Raw genomic sequence first — 25,272 nt, 5'->3', positions numbered from 1 at the left:
CACCTGGCCAGGTGACAGAGGCAAGACCTGGCACCAGAGGCAGAGCCATTCCTGCCAGTGGCCCTCAGAACTCCCCAAAAACATGTTTTATGGATGACATTCATGAGTTCCCATTGGGTTCATTGGTTACTCTCCCCACAGCAACCTGCTGCCCACTGGGACCCTTCAGGTTTCCCAATTCCCCTTGCGAAAGCCAAGTATTACAATTTCTCACAACCAAGAGGTGTTGAGAACGGAGGCTGCCCCTTTACTCCCTCACAGCCAGCTGGGAGGGCCGCCCCTCGCCGAGGAAGGGCCACTCGGGCCGGCTCGGCTCGGAGCTCCCGGAGGGCTGCTGAGCATGGTCGGTGACTGCGCCTTCTCCTCAGCAACTCAGCAAGGAGCCCTGCGAGGGCAGGAGGCTAGGTCGGGGCAGCAGCGGGCTGCAAGGCTGAAGGCTGAGGGGATGGGTGCCTCGATGGGGCTGCGGGCGGCGGAGACTGAGAGGACGGGCGGCGGGAGCTGGGTCTTACCGCGCCGGGCACTGGCGGCGGCGACTCACCGGCTCCAGGCAAGATTGTCAGGGCGGAGGCGGCGAGGAGGCTGGAGCGTCAGCAGCCTGCGACCGGGGCGGAGGGAGGCGCTGGGCGGGCACCGCGTGTGAGGAGAGCAGAGCCGGGCCTGCTGGCGGGGCTCAGCTCCGGAAGGTAACGGTTGTGGGGACGGGGAGTGCTGGGGGGGACGCGAGGCCCAATGGAGCGGCGGGAGGCTTGGGACGAAGGCGCTCCCCATTGCCGCAGAGCTGCCGCACGGGCCCGTCACGGGTTAATGCTGCTCTCTTGCAGCCTAATCCCTCCTCTGACCTCGCCGGCGGGCACTCTCCCCTTTCCTCCTTAGTCCGTGCTTTTAACCCTCACACTTACACACCCTTCTCCCGAACCGCCCCCCCCCCCCCCACACACACACTCCCCCCCAGCAAATACCGAGTTAGATCACTGAACCCTGGACGCAGCCCGGAGTAGCAATGGGGTCTCGGGCCCTCTGCGGCGGGATGATGAATTCCCGTCGCGCGGGAAAGATATTGCCGCCCTCCCGGCAGGGGAGCCGGGCTGCTGCTCAGGGAGCGCGGAGAGAAACGGCCCTTGGGGTCGGCGGGAGGCCCTACGACCGGCGACAGGCTTCCTGCAGTGACTGGGTAGGCAGCGGGTTCACCAGCCTTCGTGTTGCCAAGCGTGGTGCGCGTCCCGGGGGATGAGGCGGTTATGCCTGTCTCCTGCTCCACGGGAGGTTCTCTCAGATGCCGTGACAAGCAGCCAGGCTTCTGAGAGAGAGGAGAAGCAGCCTGCCGGGTCTGCGCGGAAACTGGTCAGGAGAGGGAGAGGTACATCTGGCTTTTGGTTGAAAGGAACACAGTCATTGCAGTGGTTTCATTTGTGAGGCTACGAGGGATCGTCTGGTTAGTGAGTTTAGGTCACTGCAGTCATGGGAAATGTAAAGTTGAGGCAAGCCTACTTGTCTTAGAAAAGTCCTAACCCTTTGCCGCAAGCCACTGCCTCATCTCCCCTTCCACTCCACAGCCCCATGTGGCAAAAGTAATACTGTACCAAGAGATCTATGTGCTACCCAGACAGTTATGGTGATGCAGCTAAGAGCAGTACCTGAGGCCCTGCAAAGGGAATGGAAGATGACTCAAAATGATTTAAAATGAGCACTTTTAGATCATTGTGCCCCATGCCACAGGGGGAGACAAAGAAACTACCAAAACTCATGGACCTCACATTTACCCAAAGTATATGAATATAACCTGCCAGATGATATCTGAACCCAAGAGATCCATCTTGTGATATCAGCATACATTGTTATGCCAATTCACTGTTGTAAGTGTAGTGGCTGAAAGGAAGGCAAAGAAACTAGAGGCCAGTTTGTGTAGTCAAAGGGAGAATAATTCTCTCCATGTCCATGCAGATAAGTTGCAGGGACAACTACAGTCTCAGTACTGTGAGAGTATTGGCTTACAGTCAAGTTCTTTTCAAATAGTACTGTTCTAAGAGCTGAAAACTACATTGCATTAATAGTATCTAGAAAAAAAAGCCCTACAAGGATCATTTATGAAAGTTTGGGACACAAATAAGAAGCTATACATGAATCAGAAGCTATAAACCTTGGTTAAGCATTTGTACTATCTCACAAAGTTCAGTATGTATACAATTCTGAATTCATGGTATGCTTTTCTTACTATTTCATCATATGTCCAGACAGGCCAATTCTGCTTTGGTATCTGAATATCTTGTGCAATAAACACATCGTAAGCTTTGGAAGTTTTGGCCACAAACACATTTGTTTATCAGTATCAGTAACGAAAAAAATATAAATCTAGCTGCTTAACAGCAAATGAATTTTGGTCAACAAAACCAGACTAGAATTTGAGCATTGAAAGCTTTTAATAAAAATTATGAAGTAGGACAAAGCTGTTACATGGTCAGTATATGTCGTGGTTTCAAATACTTGCTCTGAAACCAAAAGTACTGCCACTATCAATTACTTCATGGAAGAAATACAAGAAATTTAACTTTCATAGCTTTCTGTTATAGACTTTAATTTCTAACTTTGGGATCACTATTTCTTCATTAATTCTTTCTGTGGACTGATCAACCTGCAGCTTACACAGTTAGCTACCTTGTCTGAAAGGCAATACCAGGTTTCATTCTAGGCTGCCTTCTAGTTTCTGGATTGTCTTCTCAAAGATGACAAAATTTAATTGTAATTCTCTAAGCAGTTCTGAGACCATGGGGCTAAAGTGATAGAACTGTTTGCTTTAGCTTGCAAATGGTTGTTTACATTTAGCTCCGGCACAGACAATTACTTTGTGCCCCCCAATGGCATAGTTTTCCTCATAGTTAATAAAATTTATGCATAAATTAATGCAGATACTATCTTTATCTTGTCTGTAAACCTTGATTTGGAAAACTGTTAATTAAACCTTTTCATGGTCCTAATAACTAGTGATTGGTATCTGGGAAAGTAACGGTTATGTTGTAAATCACCAAGGGATAAGCTAGCAGAAGGAAATAAAAGTTACTGCTTACAGCATACTCTGAGAGCTTGTGAACTGGAATTGAACAGAGTGCTGAAGTTGATACTAACAGAATCTTGGAATGGTTTGGGTTAGAAGGAATCTTAAAGATCATTTAGTTCAAATGCCCTTGCAATGGGCAGTGACACCTTCCACTATAATATCAGGTTGCTCAAAGGCCTACTCAGCCTTGCCTTGAACACTTCCAGGGAGGGGACATCTACAGCCTCTCTGTGCAACCTATTCCAGTGCCTCACCATCCTCACAGTAAACAATTTTTCTTATATCTAGTTCAGATCTACCCTCTTTCATCTTGACACCTTTACACATGCTGTCTCTGCACTCCCTGATAAAGGGTCTCTCCCCATCTTTCCTGTAAGCCCCCTTTAAATACTAGAAAGCCGTTATTAAGGTCTTCCCTTTTCCAGATGGAACAGCTTCAACTCACCCAGCCCTGCAAGTTTCTCTGTAGTATTGTGGACCAGGCTGAGTACATTATAATTTTTCTCTCAAATGTAATGTAAAATGGGGGAAATGCTAATTACATTCAAATCTCTGGGATCTTTCCGTGGTTTTAAGTGGATCAAGAGTACACTGGTGGGGAGAGGTCCTTGAACTTAACAGAGTTATCTTGCTAAAATCTTATTTGCATTGTGGTTTTGTTCTTTGTTGGGGAAAATATAATTACTTGAGTTTATGTGTGTTGTTTCAGCTTCACTGTGATCCTGCAAAGCTGTCTTGGTCTTTACTCTCGTGTATGTGACAACCATCAGCCAACTACAACACTATCACAATGAGTTTTGTTGAATATGGAGATAGAATAAAGGATGGTGACACAGCTATTGTGTTCTTGGGCCATGAATCCATGTTCCCTGTGAAAGTCCAGCATGGCACTGTAACTCAGACTAAGTATGGGGTCATCAGACATTCCACGGACCTCATAGGCAAGAAGTATGGCTCCAAAGTGACCTGCAGTAAAGGAGGATGGGTGTTTATTCTTCATCCGACTCCAGAACTGTGGACCATGAATCTCCCACACAGGACACAGATTCTGTATTCCACTGACATTTCTATAATCACCATGATGTTAGAACTGAAGCCAGGCTCCATAGTATGTGAATCAGGTAATAATTGATGCGTTGAAATCCTTTCTGCAGCTCTAGCACCAACATTTTCATGACAAAACAGGTTTGCCCTTGCATTCTGCAAAAATTCTCTTTTTTTCCATTGAGATATAGTTTGCCCAGCCTACACACTGAATAAGTCTGTCTCGTGCATGTGTTACCAGCTGCTGTTTCTTCAACAAGTGATGTTACCTCAGTATGCTGGCCTCATTTATGGGTATACTTTTGGGTATGTTTGATTAATTAATCTTGTTAGAATAAATATATAAACATTTTTCTTTGCCTATTCTAAAACTGTTATGCTTCAATATATTGTTAAATACATGATTTGAATCAATATTCAGGCTTTGAAATTGCAGTTTACGAGAACATTGCAGAGATTAACTAGTGAAAGAGACTCTGATGAACCAATAAGGGAAATAAATTGGCAGTATTTATATAATATGATACCATATAAGTACATCTATTTTGTGTTTTCCAGAATACAATCCATTTGTACCACTGCCACTGTGCACAAAATTACTGTAGCTGTGTAATACAATGTGTTCATCACAGGGCTGTGTTTTGTTTCTAAATTTGGTTTAATTTATTATGGGTTCCTTTATTTTGCTTAATTTGCAAGTAAGGACTGAAATTTTATATGAATTTTATAGATCTTTATATGAATTTTATAGATCTTTTTCATGGTTAAGTACGATTTATAATAACACCTTCATGACTTTATTACTGCAGGCAGTAGGAGGCTTGCTTGATAGGAGTGCATCCCTCCAGTTTGGAAAATACAAACAGGTAGTTTGTCCTTAGTTTTCCTGTCTGTTTCCTATGAGAGTTTTTATGAAGCAGTTTCATACACTTCCCTCCCAAGCATAGATACAGGCAAAGGATCAGCATGACAGGATCGTGCTGCACTGCATTCAGCATTTCATGTTCCCACCCAAGCATAATTTTGGGCAGCTTTTCAGGCATAATGACCATTTTCCACCACAACTAAAACGCCACTTGTCTCTGCATCCAGTTGCATCCATTAAGAAACAGATGGTATACGAAGCTGCTTGCTGTATAGCAGCACTTCAAACAGACAAAGCCATATGCAGGAACCTTGCTACTGCTAAAACAGTTGAATTCTTTGAGTTTAGAATTTGGTTTGTAGGTTGATGAGGCATTTTTAGGGTTGTCATGGAAAGTAGCAGCATTGTTCATTGGGCAGCTCTTCACCTCTTCCCCTCCCTGTGTTTAGAGAGGATGGGAAGAACAAATACAGCAAGTTAGTCAGGGTGCGGGAGAACTGAATTGCTCTGTGTCCTGCCACACTTGAAATATGTGAGTGTTAAAATACAAGACTGCATGTAAAATGTTTTCAGTAATGTCAAAGGTACCCAGAGAGGATGAAAGTGTTTAAAAAGCTCATCTATCTAAACAGCCAAGAAACAGAAACACATGATGAGATGACCTATTCAGATTCCCAGAAATGTTAAGAGTCAAAAGTCATAGCCACAGACAGTCCTTTTTGCTAGTGGGAAACTGGCCAGGTTTATTTTAATGCCTATGCTGTCAAAGTATTGCAACTTTAGCTTACCAGGAGAAGTGAACAATTATACTAGTATAATTTTGTTTGTATTGCTTGAGAGATTCACCATTCACAAGCAGACCTTGCTGCCAATTATGCTTGCAACTGCCCAGAAGTTGTGATTTGAATTTAAATTTTTACAGGTATTGACAACTGGAGCCTCCGGTGTGATGATGTAACCTGCTTTGGTGCCATTCTAAATTAGGCAGTATTCAGTGATCCAAAATCATTAGTTCTAGATTAACCTTGTGTGGCCTAGATGGAACCAGCCCAATGGTGATGAATAGAAACAAGAGAGGAAATCTAGTCTAGTCTGCTTCCTGTTGGTGCTGGGTTTAGATGTATTTCGAGCATTAATTAGCATGGAGGTCTGTCTTTTTTATTGGTTGAAATTGAACTGGTAGGCATAATAGCTGTACAGACTAGCAAAGCAGGCACTGCAAACAGGCCAAGCTCTTTTCCTCTGTCTTACTAATTAAATTGTGGAAGAGTGCCCTGCATTTACCCAGTGTAAGCAAGTAGAATTGTGGATTGGTTTCCACAACTGTATGAAGAAAAGATGTAGTAAGATAAGATACCCTCTGTGTTATGCTGTAATGCTGTGAATATGAGTGTAAATGATCTTTTGTGTCTGATTAGAAAAAATGCAGTAGAATAACCAGAAGGCTTAATTTTTTTTTTCACTTGTATTATGCTGTTTAAATTGATTAGTCCTAATTTGACATAGCTGGTTTATTAATACAGGTTTTACTATTTTTAATGGTCTTTAATAAATACATAAAGAGCAAGCTTGTTAGCAATGCATGCGTAATTAAAATGGTCCAAGCACACTCTGTTGATGCTGTAAGAGAGCTCGGCATCTGCTTGATGTTTTGTGCTGGAGGTGTAGGAATATCATCTTCTAATTTCTAATTTATAAAGGTGCATTGAGATTTAAAACTGTTAGCACTGTCGCTGGAACTAAGATCTCTTGAAAGCATTGGTCTGTGGTCTGAGGAGTCCCCCACTTTGATGTGGTCTTTTAACAGCTGGAGCTTTCCAGAATTGAAGGGTACTTGAGACGGCTGCTAAAATACTTGCTGTGGGTGGCCTAGTAGCGTGAAACTCTCATTCTCATCAGGTGACTCAGATGGCATTTATGTTTATTGTATATGCAGCCACTGTCTAGACAAAGGAATAAGCTGAATCTTCTTTTTTGTATGTCACCATACTCTCCAAAACCAATCTTGATGTCATCTTTCCAGGCAAGGCTGTTTGCAGTCCAGTGATAACAGCTGCATGTAGTACAGTAACTTAGTTTGGCAACAGATGTTGAGGTTTTTACATTTTATACTACATTGGAAGTACTATGAAACTTTTCAGATATGTTTTCCAAACAAAAGTGTGTGGAACCTTTTGTTTGTTTGTTTGTGGGGGTTTTGGTTGTGAGGTTTTTATCCCTCTACAATGCCCACGAATTGAGGCCTTTCTACTGACTTCTCTCCGTATGTCTGTCCTAACCATCTAAATTGGCCAGGCAATGCAGTACAGCACTGTGAAACCTCATTTAAACAGAAAAGTCTCCAAAATATTTTTGTTATGATGGAGCATTGTATTTAGACAAAATGTAACCTAGTCAGAACCATTCTAATCATTATCCCAGTGATCCTTCAGCATTCAATAAAATCAGGCTCATGTGCAAAAATGTTAATTGGATTTTTTGTGTCACTTCAGCTAAATCCCAAATTAAAAATTGCTAAATTCTGGATTACTCAAGACTGAGAACAGTATTCTGGGTCCTCCTAGGTTCTCTGAGGAGTCATGAGAGCTGCTGGCCAGCTTCATACTTGAGCTTTTAAAAAACAGTTATGAAATTTTCACAGTCACAGCCTTGATATATATTTTGTTAAGAGTACACTCATAAAAAATTAGTGAGGACTTAATCATTAATGGATACTCAATGAATGATTAATAGTTTATTGCAGAGTCCCCAGCAAGGTAACTGTATGATTATGACTCCTCTGATTTTTGGATAAATACTGCTTGTGTTTACAATTTTTGTGGCGTAAGTGTATGTAAACTGTTTGCAACTCTACCTTTAGCATAAACTACTGATCAAACTTTCTAAGTATTAATTTGGCTTTGAAAAATGCTCATGCTAATTAAATGTATGTTTTATGATGTCTCCCTTATCTACCTCTTAGCAGCTGTTCAGGTTAGAGTAAGAGAGGAATTAGAACACTTAATTCTTGGATAGCACCTTTTGAAGTATAAGAAGGGCCTCTTTGGTACAAACATGGGGCAGCATATTATTCTCTTGAGATACCAAAGGACTTAACCAAAACTGGCCACATAAGGCATCACTCTAATATATTCAGACTTGGGGCTGACCTGCAACAGATGAGTAATGTTGTTCATACCCTAAAGCATTTGTTTCCAGACCTTCTGGACTCACTTTCATCCTAACATTTCACTTGTCTACCACATGTATTTCACCTGCAGTCCTGAACTTAACAATATTATGTCCATTCACAGAAGATCCTTTCCTAAGAACGCCAAGTCTTCAGTCTATAAGGAAAAAAATGTTTTCAGTCGTCATGTTCTCATTCTTTTTGTAGGCAATGTCAGCCTTAAAAACTTCCTTACTATCTTTCCCTCAACTCCTCAATCTGGTCAGTGAACAGTATCCTGCTCTGATGTGAGCTCCCTGAAGTGCCTATTTCAGCACGGTGTCCACAATAGATAAACAGGAGAAAACCCTAATCTTTTGTAAAGGGAACTTCCTGATTGCGGTTTCCTCATTCAGCCACCAGCTCATCTCCTTCCCTCTCCTCCTTATTCGCTTTGTCTCTTTTCCTGCTGTGTCTCACTTCTGCCACCATTTTTGCCCTTGACTTATCTTTACAGTACGATCTTTGGGTTAATTTTCATCAGGTGCTTAATATCTCCTGATGTATTTGCTAAAGATCATTAATGGTTCTCCTGTTACATAAACTACTTGTGTAGAGTGAGCAGTGTTTATCTGTTCAGTGTTTCTTGACAGACACTAGCTGTAGAGTTAACTGTCTTAAGATTATTTTTTCTTTTCCTTCCGTTTTCATGGCTGACTCATGACTTGTCTTATTATTTGCTAGGTCTAAGTGGCGTAGCTAGGAGACAAATGCAGCAACACTGTCATTGTTTTGTTGTATTTACTCATTTTAGAATATCTTAGCCAAATTTTGCAGTAGAAACTTCAGTTCTGTAAAAATGTTACTAGATACTGTGTTGACTATTCAAGTAATACTCTGCATACTTTTCTTGTTTTCAAGCAATATGAACCTAGGTAAAACTAAGGGTAAGAGGAAGTTTTTTGCATTAAAAATAACTGCTGAATATTACTTTGTGTGACCACTGTTGTGCAGATGAAGTATTGGTAAATTGTTAGGTGAACAACCTGGTCTAGTGAGAGGAATCCCTGCAGGGGGGTTGGAACTGTATGATCTTTAAGGTCCCTTCCAACTCAAGCCATTCTTTGCATGCACTTAAAAGCTTTTAGAGCTTTATTCCAAAATGTGTTTGCTTATGCACTGCTGTAAATATCAATAGGTCCTAAATCACAATTCCTAGTTCCTTTTAAATAGGACCCATGGTGAGATTTTTTTAGGGAAGGTGAGGCAAGTAATAGCCTGCAATGAAGAAATGTAGTGGAACACAGAATCAGGTTATTTATGTTTATAGCATGAGTGGGATTCCAGGAGATTAGACAAATACCCTTTGCAATAATAAACCAGACTAAACAGAAAACAGTGTAAAAATGTACTCTCTTCTTCAGTTATCAGTCAAGTGCAATGCTAAACGCTGTGGTAACACTCAGCATTTCTCTTGATAGCGTTCTGTGGATCTATACTGTGTTAAAATAGCACATGTTGTTTTCAGACAGATCAGATGTTGTCCACTGCAGCTCTGAAAAGGTGAGAAACGATCTGAACATGGGCATTGTCTGCAGATGGCTGTGGTGTGTGTAGGCTTCTATGGAAAAGCTGTCACTTGAATAAGCAAAGAGTGAGAAGAATGGATCTGTTTGAGATCAAGGGGAATGATTGAGGAGTTAATTTGTGAAGTATTTCCTGTACAGAGATCAGAAGGAATATCAGTAGGTGTTGAGCTAGAGGCTAGGTGACCACTTGTTAGGATTGAAATCCTTCTAAAACTACAGTGTTGTACTAGTCTTGGGAGAGGGCAGAAATACTCATGTGAGCCTTGGTGTATCAGAGAAGAAGAATAAAGTATGTTTGAGCCCAAGAAGAAGGGAAGAATACTACAGTGGTCTGCAAGGTTATTGGCCTTCTAACTCATGTGGTTTTAATACAGGCTGTTAATTAGAGGACACAGTCTCAGGCTGCACCAGGGGAGGTTTAGGCTGGAGGTTAGGAGGAAGTTTTACACAGAGAGAGTGATTGCCCATTGGAATAGGCTGCCCGAGGAGGTGGTGGGGTCGCCGTCGCTGGGGGTGTTCAGGGCGAGGCTTGACAGGATGCTTGGTTGCATGGTTTAGTTGATTAGGTGGTGTTGGATGATAGGTTGGACACAATGATCTTGAAGGTCTCTTCCAACCTGGTCTATTCTATTCTATTCTATTCTATTCTATTCTATTCTATTCTATTCTATTCTATTCTTTAGACTAAGGTGGATCACTTTCCCATCCTCATGCCAATCCCCTACACATTGCTGCCTTCTCAGATTGTGAGCTTTGAGTATGTTTTGTTTGGGACCACCATGCAGTGTTTCATTAAATGCCTGCAATGCAGATGTCTGCTTTTTGACTAGAGAAGTTAGGATCACAGAACAGTCAGTGTAAAAGAGCATTGTATTTTCCAAAGGCATTAGCAATGACCAAAGTGGTCACCTAAAGTGAGCTCTAACAGCAGGTCTGGTATTAAGAATGTCTTCAGTACCATCTGAATGACCGTCTTTTTACCTCTCTTCTGTAGAGTTCATTCATGATTAATATGCTGTAGTTAAATGGTCATTGTCCTGTGGCAGAGAGCAAACCGTTTCTAAGGCTATTTATAGTACAAGCTGTCAGAGAGGCAAGCATCCAGGTGTAAAAATTGTAAACTCTGCTTGTTCTAGAAGCTATCTTACCTTCCACTTTCTAGGTCAAATCAGGACCATAGCTATTTCACTGCACCTATATGAGACTGGAAATCTACTGAAGTCCATCCAGTTCTTACCTTGCCTCTTCTGATACAAAATACTAATTTTTGAGCATTCAGGGCTTCTGTTTACTTGGTATACAGGTAATTCAGCTATGATATTTCAGGTTTGGTAGCACTCTCGATTGAGTCTTCAGTAGCACTCTTTGCATTTTGCTTCTTTCCTGACTGATTCTGTCTCATGCCAAGAATACCTTTCATACTACTTTTTTCAGTAATGGTTTTGAAATAAGGACAAAGAGAAACTGAAAATTCAGAAGGTGACATGAGGAGTCAAGTGTTGAGTGATGCAGGTTTGCAGGGGAGAAGGTGAATATAAACATTCATTTAATCATCTACAACATCACAGAACCATGGAGTTGAGCTCTCCTTTCTTTAGGCAGTGCTGATGGGGCTTTTGAGGTTGTGTTGAGCATGGACTCATGCTGAATTGCCAGACCCTCTCACATTCTTAATGAATTACATCAAGCATGCTGAACTAGTTGAGGGTCATCATCGTTTTACAGGACTGGGGGATGTCAACTTTTCAAGGAGAGATTTTATGGTGGTGGGTGATTCATAGTCATCTTGTTTGTTTCCTGCAGTTTCGAGAGTGTTGTCACAGAGAAGGCAGGCAGCATCTTCAGCAGTACACTCATTACTGATGCTAGTGTGATGGAATTTGATATGCTAAAATGTGATACATGTGTATTATTCTCATGTTTGCGGTAGCCAGCCAGCAATAAATAATTCCTGCCAACTTTGTTTAAAAAGCTCGGTCAGTAATACACCTGCAAGTGGTGACTTCCAACAGTTTAGTTCATGGTTTGGCTTGGAGTGTTTGTGGATGAAAAAAGAATACAGAAAAGAAGCCCAAAAATATTCCTGGGTTTTCCTAGGATGAAGACAAACAGTATCTTCTGTGGTTTAAAAGGAAAGTGATTAAAAATGTAAAAGAGTATGAAGAAGGAAACTGGATCTGTGCACAGGCTGCCTCTCTCTTCTGCCTGGAGCCCAGTTGTGCTGACAGGCCTGTTCATTCCTTTAGATGAGCAGAGAAAAGTGCAGAAAGTGTGCAGCATTGCCCATTTGAGAGGTAAAACAAATACCATCAGTTTGCAAAAGGTCTCAGATCTGCAGTTCTGCCTTCTGGCGTGAAATGTAAAGGCAGAAATCCTGTCATTTTTGGTATCCTGTTGACAATAGTCCTTCACTCTTGTCCTTAAAAAAAAAAAATCAATTAAATGCTCTTTTGGTGCTATCCCATGTATCATTCAGTTCTTACAACCATGTGGCTGCTGTGCTACCATTACTCCTTTCAACCAGGGAAAAGCTTATGTGGACATTTCAAGTGCCATGACGAGATAGTTCTTCATGTATGCAGGTGTGTCTTTTGGGGTTTGTTTGCTTTCTTTTAATACTGTCATGAATGTATGGATTTTCATTTTAAATAAACCTGTGTGTCACAGTTTCTCTCTTTTGGAACTCTCTGAGGCCAATGCTAAAACCTGTGGGTCCTACATCCCTGCCTAATCTGCCTCATTAAAGCTGAGGGGAGGGTGCCAGTCTGCCTGTTGGGGTCAGAGCCCTCTCAGAGGGAAGCAGGGAAGTAGTGCTGATTCCGCAGTGCCGTTGATTGATCTGGTGGTAAACATGGGCCCTGAGCTCTGTTTACAGTCTGAATGGCTCCCTTTCAGAGCTGTCTGATTAAATATAGTGTCACAACAATGTTCCTCCCCTTGTGTGACTAGGGGGCAAGAACCTTGGATCAGTCAGTAAACTCTTGACTTCCTGCACAGTTATGGAAAGTATTGGTCCAATTAAGCACTTGTACCAGTCCCTATGTCCCCTAATTAATTTCCTTTCTACTAATTTCTGAGCATTCTCCACCAGTGCTGTACTTCAGGTTCTGTCCTTTTTATATTTTTGTTTTGGTTTGTTTTTTTATATTTTTCTTAGTTGAAAGAACTTGAAATTTAGCCATTGATGATAGCTAGAAATAGATATTTTTTTTTCCTACAGAAGAAATGTGTTCCAAGTACAGATTTATAAATCAGTAAAGAGATATCTTGGTGTTGCTGTGGGATTTTGAGTTTGGGGGGGTTATTCTGTTTAATGCCACTTGAGTGAGTAATATGAAATGTGAATCGGTACATGGGTGTTTTCTTCAGTGAAAACGTTCGTTATTAGTCATTCATCTATTTAATACACCAATGGATCAGTTAAAATAAGTTTCCTAAAATACCAGACTAAAACGAGAGGAAAAACTCTGTCTGGATAGTCCCTGGTTGTACATGGGAATTGTACTTACATCTGACTTCAGGTATGTGATGGATCTCCCTAGGCTTTGTAAAGGTTGTGTAGGCATGTATGTCTGTAAGTCACCTGTGAAGTCAGGTTGTTCAGCCACTGCGAGTGCAAGGAGCCCAGAGGCCAGTGGGAGCTGAGGATGGCCAGTGTCTCTTAAGAGACCTGAGCAAAGCAGTCTCCATGTCCTGAAGGCTGTTTGTTTGCATGGACATCAATGGAATTTTCAAGCACAGGCACTTACCAATATCTGACAGGTTGGACCTGATGATCTTTGAGGTCTCTTCCAACCTTGGTGATTCTGTGATCTCTTCTTTGTTTTAATCAAGTATAAGGCTTTGAAAATACGCTAAAATCTTCTATCATCTCTTTTCACCCTAGAAGTCTGGCACTTTGAAAAACCCTCTCTGGTTAATTTCCCTGGATTTTTCCTGTCATGTTTATTTCCTCCTGTTCTCTTGTGGCACTTGTCAGAGCTATAGCTGACCCGTGGGATTGTTTTTTCTACTCCAGGGAGAGAGGACAGGTCCTGAGTTTGCCAAATTTTTAATTAATGCTTTGACAACCTTGAAGACCATTTAGTTCCCCTCTCTTTGTGAAGGAAGGACTGTTCTCTTTCAGTAGTTTAACCAAAGGTTTCTGTTCATTCGAGTTTTGAGTAAGTGTTCAAGTATTCAAGACTAATGGAGACCTTTGGTCTAATGTTTAACCCTGTCAAAAAGAGCACCTAATGAGTTATTTGTCTTTTCTAGGTACAGGCAGTGGATCTCTCTCCCACGCTCTCATCAGGACAGTGGCTCCCACAGGGCACCTGTACACCGTGGAGTTCCACCAACAGAGAGCAGAGAAGGCCAAGGAGGAGTTTCGGGAGCATGGAGTGGAGCATCTGGTCACAGTGACCAACCAGGATGTCTGCAAAAATGGGTTTGGTGTCTCAAACATTGCAGATGCTGTGTTCCTAGATATTCCATCTCCATGGGAAGCCATAGGACATGCAAAGTCAGCCTTAAAAGCTGAAGGTAACCACACTCTTTCTGTTCAGGAAGTACTGTGCATGCACACATCTTTGCCTTTGAGCCATATGGTAGATCTGCTCACTTCCACTGTGTGATCACTGTTCTCAAATGTCAGTCTCTAGACATTTCTAAGGCTGAAAAACCTTCAAAAGAGGTCTTCAATTTACAGTGGAAGATTTGAAAGGAGAACCACAACTTTTTCCTGCAGGCCTGTGCTAGCTGCTACAATTAGCATGGGCAGTTCATGAAAAACCCTTTGAACCTTTGTTAAGTGCATTTTGCTAGGTCTGAGTTGTGTGGGAAGCAGCAGTAACAATAAATGCTGAAAGCAAATTTCTTTGGCAATTCAGTGGAAAGGTGTTTATATAAAAGGTATGCAGACACACTTCAGTCATTGCAGATTTGGACCTATTTAATAGAGCACCCCATCAATAACGTTAAAGAAAACGTGGTTATGCTTAAATAGGCTTGCCAATTTCTGCTTTAAATCTCTGCTGTTGGAAATGAGAAGTTTGACATTGGTTGCAGTGGGAGTGGAACATAAAAGGTTGTTCTAGTTTATGCCAGTTATTCTGGGATTGTGACAGCAAGTGAGAACTGCTGTTGAGGTCTTGGATGGATTGTGTCAGTCATCATACTTTCATCCTGGAATAAGTTTTCCTCTAATTGATGTTACACTAATGTAACTGTATTAATGTGGACCTGAACTAACTTGTGCCAGATCACTTCCATCCACAAAAGTGACTTTTCTAAACAAGACAGCGTGGAGTGCTGAACAGTGCCCATGGTGGGATGTGAGTTTAGTAAAACTCAATTATGTGCCAAGGCCCAGTTCTGTGCTGAAGTAGGTAACCACAGGCCTGGCTTGAAATGAATTGCTACGCCTTCTTGAAATCAAAGGATTTAAGTTTGTTCTTAAAGGTCACTCAATGTATTACCTTGCTCAGTCAGGACCAACCCAGCTTTTAGGCTACCTCAACTACTGCTGAAGTTCTAGAAAGCTTTCTGATACCAACATAACACGTCTTTCTCTAAAAAGTGAAAAAATAATGAGACTTTTTAGCACTCTGTACCTGCAAAGGTTACAGCCCAATTTGTAGCTGCTCTCCAGTGTGTCCTGGGAGAAAAATTTGCACTGCACCGTATGATGCCCTTTCCATGCTCAAATTATCTAATCTCATGAGCACAACACTCGTCTGACTTCCCATCTTAGAAGGCATTGCATTGCGCAGTCCAATTTGAATTAAGTGGTGCATGTTTAGAATACTAAGCAGTGGTGTTTAAACAGTTCCAAGTTTTGAATCCTTGTCTCACTCCAGCATTTGAAACCTTCCAAAAGGTGTTACAGTCCCAAACCGGCCATACCATCTGATGTACTTTTCTGTGCTATGCTACAAGGTTACAAGTGCTTTTAAATCCTGTATTTTTGTGTTTGTGAAGTGGAATCCTGTACTTTATGTACCAGTCAAAAAGGCAAGGTAGTTGATCCTTGGTTCAGTCTTTGCTGCAAAGAGCAACCAGTGTCTGAGATTTGGTATTGGTCTAAGGCTCATCTTCTGGGCTTCATAGTAGCTGACTGAGCCAGCAGCATACTTTTTTATTTTGCATATAAACAATAGCTGGTTTTCATGTAAAATACAGTTGACTGCAGTAGTAATAGATACAAACAGGCACATTTCTGTTTTCTTGCAAATCATGTGAGTAGTTCTGTTGTGGTTTTATTTTACTGCTGTCAAATCTAAGATATGATAGAAGGGTATCTGTAACTGCTGCCTTTTCCTTACTGCAGGCAGATAATTTTATAGTGCTCCTTTGTTGTGTTTTCAAACCCTTAAAGCTCTTCTGCAGTAAGAACAGTCTGTGCACATACTGCTGTTGATCACTGCCATGCCATGGGTTGGTGTGGTCATAAAATAAAAGTGGAGACAATGCGTTGTTCCATCCCTTTCCCTCCACGCCTTCTCTCACATCTGGACAGGGTCACATTTGAGCCATTCACACTGTGGGTTTTGTTGTGATGTGCTGCACAAGCATCACAGCTGTACTGCCAGGAAGTGGTAATTTATTCCCTGGAGCCTTAAGGTACTTTGAACAAAACCAGAGCTAGGTGAATTCAATATAATGCATCAGCTAGCCTCCTCTTTAAAAGGAGTGTTCAGCACAGACAGTATCTAAGGGAGAGTTCTCAACCTTAACAAAACCTTATCAAATCAGTGTTTTCTCTCCTACTTCAGTTCAAGATCCTGAATAGTTGCAGCTGCTAGTAACTGAGCATTAATGATCCTCCTTACAGAGTACACTTACTGCTCATGTTATGCCTTGCAATAAGCTGTAAATGCACTACTTCCAGTAGCTCGGCCTCCTGTTTAAAGCACTGACGACCCATGGAGAGCTAAAATAATGTAATGGCACGGTTGGTTTGTGACTAGAAGGTTCTTTTCTGTGGTGATGTGCTCTGCCAGGGTTCAGCCTTGCATTTCAGCTGCATCCTTCTGTGCGGATTTCACCAGTCACACTTCTAGCAGAAATGCTGCTGTAATATCTGTCAGGCACTGCTGCACTGCAGAGCTTCCTTTCATTTCCAGACCTGCACTGTTTGTCTTTTGCGGTATCTGCTGATTAATGCTTTTCTGTAGTCATAGCTGCTGTTCCCAATATCTGACCTTGGTGGTTTTTGCAAAGTTACAGTTAACCCCTTCAGGCTACATTTATGAAGATGAAGAATAGGAAAAAAATTGTGAAGTAACAAAAATATCCTCATTATTCTATGGTTCTTAAATGCCCTGAAACTTTTGACTCACAGTCATCTCACAGCTAAATACTGTAGTGCTTTGAATATAATTCTGCACCCACCTACTCTGCTCTCATAAGTACTGTCTATTTCTTCCAAGGCTGTGGAAGATGAGGCAGAAACTCATTTGTACAATAATTTTCATAAATATTTTAAATTTTCAGATAAAGAGATGGAAAAATACAGCTACGTACTAGGTTGGATTGGCCTCTTGCATTATAAATTTGCCTTTGGTGGTGTTTAAATTAACAGTCTGAGTCATAAAATTAGTAAAACCACTCATCTTTTATTTCCTTTCTTTCAAAGATTTTACTCTTAAATTCAGAGTTTCTAGTCCCTCTTGAGGGTTATAAAGCTACTAAGTTACGAGTTTGTCAAACTGGAATCCTTGAGATACCACCTGTATCAGGTAACGTGGCACTGTCAGGCCTCCCCCAAAACTCCTTTGGGAAAGTTCCCTCTGGATGTTTCCCTATTTGGGCCTCTGTGTTTCCTGCCATCAGAGGACCCCTTCAGAGTACTGTGCTCTTTGTAGTAGGAGTTGGTTTTAATTTCCAAAGTCTTACATTTATTTTGTTTGTATACAATGGACTTAAAACAGGTCTTGTTTGCATTTTCCCCTCCTTAGCATAGCCATTGATTGTTGTCCTAACCTGCCAGGTTTGGCTATTACAGGTGCTGTATATGAGAAATAATATTATTACATCCTCCCAGTATCCTGTGGTGCAGGCAAGGCATTGCCCTGTTAAGCTGGTTTCAATTTTCATTTAGGTTTGCCTACCTCCTCCCCTGAGCTTTTGGGGAATACCACATCCATGTAGAAAGTCTCATTGGCTGTTTTTCTTGAGCCCCGGAGATTATTCATGGTCCTGTTTTGAAACCACCCAGGTGTGACTTTGAGGAGTGGCTGAAATCCCTGACCACAAATCTCACCCATGTGGTATCTGGGCAGGGAGTACTCCAGGTTCAGACACACTGGGAAGAGGGCAGTGAAATAGAGGCTGATATTGTTTGGGCTCAGTCTACCTGAAGACTTCAGAGGGAATGTGTTAGGGCAGGAAGTGGAGCCTGACAGTCTAGCATGCTGTTGTCCTCCACCCATGCAGGAGGTACTCGAGTTGGTATTGATGTTTTTCATGTCCACAGGAGATTGTTGTGGAATAAATGGATGAAGCAATAAGTGCTTGCTAAAATGTCAGCAATAGCTTTGCTAGTGTGGTACCTGTTTTGATTTGAAGGAGAGGTAACTCAAGGTGAGGTTAAATATCCACAAACTAACTTGACAGTGAAGCATATCCTTGCAACATTGAGGGGCTATCTAGAGTGGTGCAAAGCTACCCCACTAGGATCTAGGACTGGGCACTGACCCACAAAGCAGCTTCATCTGGTTCCCAAGCACTGGCTGTTTGCTAAGCCAGCCCCAGTTGTTTTATCTTTTTGGAAGGCAATAACCTAACTTGGGTCTTTCAGGGATTGTTAGGTTAGGTGCACAGCATGAGCCTGGCCTGAGTAAAAGTGGTCCTCTGATGTGTCAAGAGTCAAGCAGAATAATTCCTGCATCATAATCCATGCTGTAGAACACTGGCCAATGGCCGTTACACAGTTTCTAGGTAGTTTGGGATTAGAGGATCCTTAAAGGAAGTTGTTACATTTTCTTCCCCAGTTTGGAGCCAGCTTAGTTTTTAACTTCTTGTTGATGATTTTGCCAGCACATAATAGTGAGCAGGAATAAATTCCTTTTGAAGGATGTATCTACAAATGTAGAGGTTAAGGTCACATTTGCAGAAAATCACATCAAGCTCCTGTTAATGAGCTGGCATGTGATTTGGAGAAGATTTTATTTTCTGAATCAAGAAACATCCTTTAATGTCTTCCAACAGCCAAATCCTCTAATTTCACTTGTCAGGGAAGCTACATCAAATCGCCCACAAGCACACTCACTTAAAGGACGTTCTGTCCCCTTTTACAGAGGCAATATTTTTAGTGTCCTACTAGCACAGAGTAAATGCCACGGTGATGCTACTCAGTGACTCTCCTGCCTCACCCCTACATAATGATAATGCCTGTGTGATTTTCTTACTTCCTTGAGCTCTTTGTAACGTAATCTCCCAATTATGACAATGCACCGAAGTGTCAAAACCCAGGAGCTGTGTTCTTTTACCAGAGATAAAAATGCTGTGTTATATTCTTTACACATCACAGAATAATTTCTAAAATTACAGGCCTTTTTCCCTGGAACTTAATGGCGCTGCACTACATAGGGGTTTTTTGCATCTTCTGAATAATATTGAGATGATGAAAAAGCCTGTCAGAGCACTTGTGACACATACTATAATGCATAGAAGTGAGAACACATAACTTGGACATGTTTTCTGTATCGCAAGCATGCACTGGAGTTCTTGTTGATTGGGTAGCACTGCCAGATTTCCCATACTTGAAACCTAATGTAGTTATCAGCTGAAAAGAGCTGGTAGAATCCTTGCTCAGAAAAAAACCAGAAAGAATTTTGTTGCTTGGAGCTGCATATAGAAACATACTAGGAACTGCCCCTGAAGGAGGCACAACTTCCAAGGCACTGCCCTCTTGTAAAGATGCAAGGGTGTGTTGCTTACTAATTAGATATTGTCTGTTAAAATGTACTGTGCTCTGTGGATGCAAATTTTCTGTTTCCCTGTTCTCTTAAGCCATCTTCTCTAATCGTTCCAGTCTGAATTGTACTTCCATTTTCATATCGTTTCAACCCCGTTGCTGGTTATAATGAGTGCCAGGACTGTGTGGGCTTGTTCCAGCCTACGGGTTTGGGAGATTTAACCTTTCCATTAAATATTTCAAACTAACTCATTCCCTGTAAAACTGAAGGTAGAAAAAAAATTACGGCTTTCATACAGTCTCATTATTCTCTTCTCCTCAACGGTAGCACTTGTCAGATGCATTATACATGAATAAACACATTTTTAGACAGCTCTTCAGATCAAAAAGCTCACACAGCTTCCCAATATGAACAGGATTAATCTCAGATAATTACTATATCAATTTATGATGACACACAAATCTCATTAACCAAATTTAGGAATGGTAGCTTTCCTAAAAGGAGAGCTCTGAAAGAACACAAACTCTGTTTGTACTAAAAAGTTTCCGTTCAGTTGTTTTCACTGCTCCCTACTCTAGTCCACCCTTGTGATCCACAGACAGAGCAGTGTGTCCCAGCAAGGGAGAGGGAGGGAGTACATGTCTTTTCTTCATTCACTAAGGAATCTGTGGCATGGCAAGTTGAAGCAATGCATATTCAAGTTCTTTAAGTGCTAAATGCCTCTTCATGTCTAAAAGACAAGAGGGCTCTTAGAGAATCTGAGAATTCTGAATGCTGAAATCTAGATTTATATCTGCTTGGTGATTGTAACAGAAAGGGTGTTTGCTGGCTGGTAATCAAGTGGGGTACAGAGAGCAGCCCACAGTGTAGAGAATTCAGAAGCACCAAGTCTGTGGAAGATGGTGGTGTCTCTGCTTCTAGAACACATGAGCAAGTCCTTCTGAGTGCTGGTTTTCTGCTGCTTCAAGTCCACTTTTTTTACTGATCTAAACATACCATAGCAATTGAAGCTTCACAAATCTTTCTGTTTTAGACAGCCTCTCACAGCAATTTTATTTTTGCTTTCCAAGCTTTTGCTAATTGTAGCTTTCCAGTCTTTTCTTAATATCTGCTTAATCAAACAATTCCAGCCTGCAAGCAAGATCTGGCCTGCCCAATGGTGTGTCCAGGAAAAGGCAGAGGAGACCCGTCCTCTGCTTGTTAGGCTCCATAAAGATAAATACTCGGTGGTTCTGTTTCCAATCTCTTTGTAGGTATTTTTATTTAGGAGGGATGCATAATAATAACCACCAGAACATTAGGTATGAAAGGGGGAAAATTTAATTGGCAGAACTACTAAAACCCACTGGATGCTGTCAGTCATATGGAATACCAGCTGTTACTCTGTTTTCTCACTCTTATACCTGAGAAGCTTCCAGCAGTGCATTAAGTAAAGTAACATTAGGGGTTTTTGTGCTTCCCCTCTGGATATTAGCTCTTGCAGGCAAGAGCTTTCTTCCCTACCAAGCAGCTTGAAAGTATGTTTTCTGTAACTCTCCTTCCTCAAGCAGTCTGCTTTGCAAGGAGACAGTCTGATAAATCATCACCAAGTTTGGAAGTTTGTTGTTGGTGTGCTGTGCTCAGCTGACCATCCCGAGGCAAAATGAGGGGTGCTCTGCCTTTAATTGAAGGCTTGACAATAACCGTAGGCGGCTCTGCAGCTTGTATGGCAACAGCTGCGTGCAAGCTTCTTAGTTTTTGACTGTAAATCTAGAGCATGTGAATTCAGAAGCATAAACATATCTTGAAACCCTTGTAGTCAGAATAAATAAGAGCAAACTTACTGTATATATATTTCCCTTTTTTGTTGCAATATAAAACACTAAAACCAAAAAGCCTGAATGAAATAGTAGTAAGTCTCTGGTCTCTCTGCAAACTCTTGCTCTGCAGACAAAGAGTTATTGTGAACTGACATTTAGCTAGGTTAGACATTTGTTCAGTTCCCTGCATAATCAGAATATAACATTTTTCTTTATAACATATGAGCATCATAGTAGCTTTCTAATTCTGTAACAGAAATTTCTTCCCGAGCTTCTCTCTTTCAGATCTACATGCGCTTCAGAAGCGTGTGTTGCTTTGGACAGAAAGAATCATCTGTCTGATACAAAATCACTTTGGTAGCCCTGGCCGCCCTGATAAACATAGAAATGTAATTTCATGGGAGCTAACGGACTGGGTGAGCCATTAAATCAGCATCAACAGAGTTGGTTAATAATGACACACACCAGCATTAATTTTGCAGGTGATTATTAGATTTGTTTTTTTAATTGTCACTCCAGGGAATTACTTGTCCAGGGTACATTGTTCTGAAGATGCACGATAAGAAACGCTGGCTGTGGAGACTTTATTTCAGGATGAAAATTGAATCCTGCTTAGCGTATGGTGGATTAATAGTCATGGAAAGTGTTCTTCCCCAGTCAGTACCCAGCACATCCTCGCTGCACAGTAACTGGAGTGCTACAGTGACGCTTTCAGACCTGATGCTTTTTTTAGAGATGGGACTTTAGAAACGAAGAAGGAAAAAAGGGTAGTTTGAGATAAAGCAGGCTTCATGTAGTTCCAGACTAGCCTCTATTTTTAGCAGGATGCTTTGCTCTCACTTGCATGGGTTCTTTAACTACTTAGACAACTGGTGTTGGAAGGCTTGACTGGATGAGCCTGGGAGAGGGCTGGGAAGGAATGCAAATCAGGTCAGCAAGCATTTTCATCTATTTGTAATAAGTAAAACAATAGCTGAAGCTGCATTGCTCAGTGTTCCTTCCCCCAGCACAAAAGCTTTTCAGGAAGGGCAGTTGCCTTGTGGGACACTATGTCCTGGGTAAAAGCACATGCCCTGGCTTTATGGCAGACAGTGTCCTTATAATTCTTTGATCAGATTTGGCTGTGGCTTTTCAGAGTAAATCTGAATCGTTCTATTCTCAGCTGTTAAGCTGGCATTGTAATGCACAGAAAGTTGTAGGGGGCCTATTAATAGTCTGTATTTAGAATCAAAAATCTGAACTGTGCATAGACAAAGAGACAAGTGTCAGTTTATCATTTAAGTCCTATCCTAGAGTTTTGAAGCATTTGCTATAAACGTGCCCAGTGTGATACCCAGTAAACTTTAATGCTCGGGAGACATGCTAGTCAGCTTCACTAAAAGGGTAAAGCCCTAACAGCACTCCATCTATGGCCTGGAGAGATGACTTTATTCTGTACACACATACCATCGTTCTCAAGTAAACACAGCCGCTTTTGTCAGGGGGTGTGCACGCACACTTAGATTCTAATGAAGGCAACTCTGTACAGTGCGTGGAGAATGACTTCTGGCTTTGCGTAGGTGCCAACTTCAGTTTGGTTCCTCAGTCCAGAATGGTGAATAGTGATTCCAAAAGAATTGCAGTTCTGAAGGGATCTTTAATGGGTTTATCATGAACAAATGTGGTGGGCAACACTGGATTTGGGACGTGAATAAATTTGCTGTTGTGATTTTTAAAGGTTCGGAACATCTCATGGAGTGGTCCATGTTTGATTTAGTGGTGACACTTTAAACCTGCGTGGAGATTTTCCTGAAGAACGTGTTCACTTTGTATGTGTAATAGTAATTCTGAGGGCTTCTGGGGGAATTAAAACAAAAAGATGAAAAGTGCCTTGTTTTGGTTTTTGCCCTCTTTTCAACTACCTGTCTCGTTTTGCAGGTGGCCGCATCTGCTCTTTCTCCCCTTGCATTGAGCAAGTCCAAAGAACCTGCCTAGCGATGGAAGAATGTGGCTTTACAGAGATTAACACCTTGGAAATTCTGCTCCGAGTGTATAATGTAAGGACAATTAGCTTGCAAATCCCTGACCTTGGAAAAGCAACTGAGGATAATTCTAGCACGAGCTTTGACAGCAGCAACCCATCAAACCAAGGTAGCTTGTGTGCTAATCTGCAGCAAGGAACTGCACAGTTCAAAAGTGGGGTGCCACTGAGGGAGATGGTTGGTCACACTGGATACTTGACCTTTGCCACCAAGAGCCTCTTTTAGTACACGTTGAGATTGTGCAGTTTGGAGTGCTTTGTGTGTTTGTGTGTGCATTCTGTTTTCATGGTTCTTTTTTGTAGGGCATCTGAATTTTTGCTCATCAGGGAATTCCATATATAGTCAGATTTGGTTGGAATATGCTTTGTTTAAATAGCACACAAGCATTAAGCAGAGCAGCACCAGGGGAATGTTGAAACTCTGGAATGGTGCTCCACTTGCTGTCAGAAAGAAGATAAATTAACAGCAAACGGCCATTCACTGGAATGTGCAGAATAAAGATCCCTCCCAATGAGAAAGCAAAACAAACAGCACACTAGTTGCAAATAAATTGAATATTTTTCCTCCTCTTTTCTGAATTACTTTCTCAGGTTTATGTTGTTGCTTTTTTTCTAGAGAGTTTTTCCTGAATTCTGTAGTGCCTGTGTTACTCTTAGGGAATGTGAAAGTGCCTGTTTCGTTCAGTTTAGGTTCCAAAAGTTGCAAGGTCATAGGATTGCCAGCACAAATGATCACAGATTAATGTTTCCTTAGATAGTGTTTGGCTGCACAGAGGATTATTGACGATGCTCAGGAACACAACCTCACTCCATTCCACGATGGCAGCTACAAACCACTGAGATTACGTGAAGATCAAAATAGTGTGCTAATTGTTGGATTTGGTTTGAAATAGTATGTTGTGGTCATCAATTTGTAGCAGAAATTTGAACCTAGATTCATACTGTAACCATTTTCATAGTTGATGAATGCACTGTGAAAATTCACTGAACATCTGGTTAATACTATCTGAGCACCTGTTTTTAAGCAGCGTGGCCAAGGTTCCGTTTCTTTGGTGTTTTTTTCTGTGCGTCATGGTGTACGGTCTTCCTTCAGAACAGCCGATTACTTTTGGCAGAGTGTCTGTCTCCCAGTTGCAGCAGCAATGCAAACTTAGTAGAATTCTCAACTAGCTTTATTAAGTAAGTTTTCAGACTGTTTTCTCTGTGGTCTTCCTTACAAAGCTGGTGGATGTGATGAACCATTTGAATGCTGGATTAAATTTTGTACTTAAAGATCAGTGATGAAATCTATAAAGTTCCTTCTTCTTTTTTGCTATTTAATGAATTCACAAATATTTTTATTCCAGCCACTAGTCCTGTCTCCCAAAGCGTTTAGCTCTGCCTTGCACTCAGTACCTGAATGTATTGATTGCTGTGTCAGAAAAACAGCCATTCATAAACTGATGCCTGCTCATTTGAGCCTGATGTCCCTCCCCTGTTCTTGACAAAAATAAACAAAGCTGAGCTTTCAGCGTGTTATAGCAGAACGCTAATCCATAATGGTTTAAAGAAAGCTCAACCGATCACGACAGCAGAGATAAACTGTTGAGCAGATTAAAGGCAGAAAGCAATTCTGTGGACTAAACCAGTTATGTAATTTGGCCTAGAGCTCTGGCGTTTCTTCGGAAGTTATGTGAAAGTTCTCTTTCTACTGCTGTTCGTGTCCTCCAGAAAGGTGTGCAGTAAGCTGTATGTGTGGCTTGGCAGCCGTCTTGCAGTGCCATGCTTGCACAGGTGTTTTGCGTGCACGTTTGCATGCTTCAACCACCACCACAGGAGCATGGCTAAGGTGCTGACACCAGCCAGAGGAA

General features: G+C 41.6%; 1 protein-coding gene across 1 annotated transcript; it reads left to right on the top strand.

Annotated features, from left to right (window-relative positions):
* The first annotated feature begins 332 nt into the window (after positions 1 to 332).
* On the top strand, positions 333 to 24,699 carry TRMT61A (tRNA methyltransferase 61A). The gene is made up of 4 exons (XM_054161792.1): positions 333 to 686; positions 3,765 to 4,176; positions 13,959 to 14,225; positions 23,320 to 24,699. Exons 2-4 carry the CDS (start codon positions 3,846 to 3,848, stop codon positions 23,646 to 23,648), a joined length of 927 nt encoding a protein of 308 aa, XP_054017767.1. The 5' UTR covers positions 333 to 686; positions 3,765 to 3,845; the 3' UTR covers positions 23,649 to 24,699.
* Positions 24,700 to 25,272: the final 573 nt, after the last annotated feature.

This window comes from Dryobates pubescens, chromosome 5 (genome assembly GCF_014839835.1).
Source record: "Dryobates pubescens isolate bDryPub1 chromosome 5, bDryPub1.pri, whole genome shotgun sequence".
In the NCBI taxonomy this organism is placed as follows: domain Eukaryota; kingdom Metazoa; phylum Chordata; class Aves; order Piciformes; family Picidae; genus Dryobates; species Dryobates pubescens.
The sequence above is the reverse complement of the archived record's forward strand: the minus strand, read 5'-3'. Positions and strand labels throughout refer to the sequence as shown.

What these genes read in the sequence shown, in the direction of transcription:
- TRMT61A (XM_054161792.1), top strand. Translation starts at nt 3,846, where the DNA reads ATGAGTTTTGTTGAATATGGAGATAGAATAAAGGATGGTGACACAGCT. An exon ending in CTCCATAGTATGTGAATCAG is followed by an intron (nt 4,177 to 13,958) that starts GTAATAATTGAT and finishes TGTCTTTTCTAG; the next exon opens with GTACAGGCAGTGGATCTCTC. An exon ending in GTCAGCCTTAAAAGCTGAAG is followed by an intron (nt 14,226 to 23,319) that starts GTAACCACACTC and finishes CTCGTTTTGCAG; the next exon opens with GTGGCCGCATCTGCTCTTTC.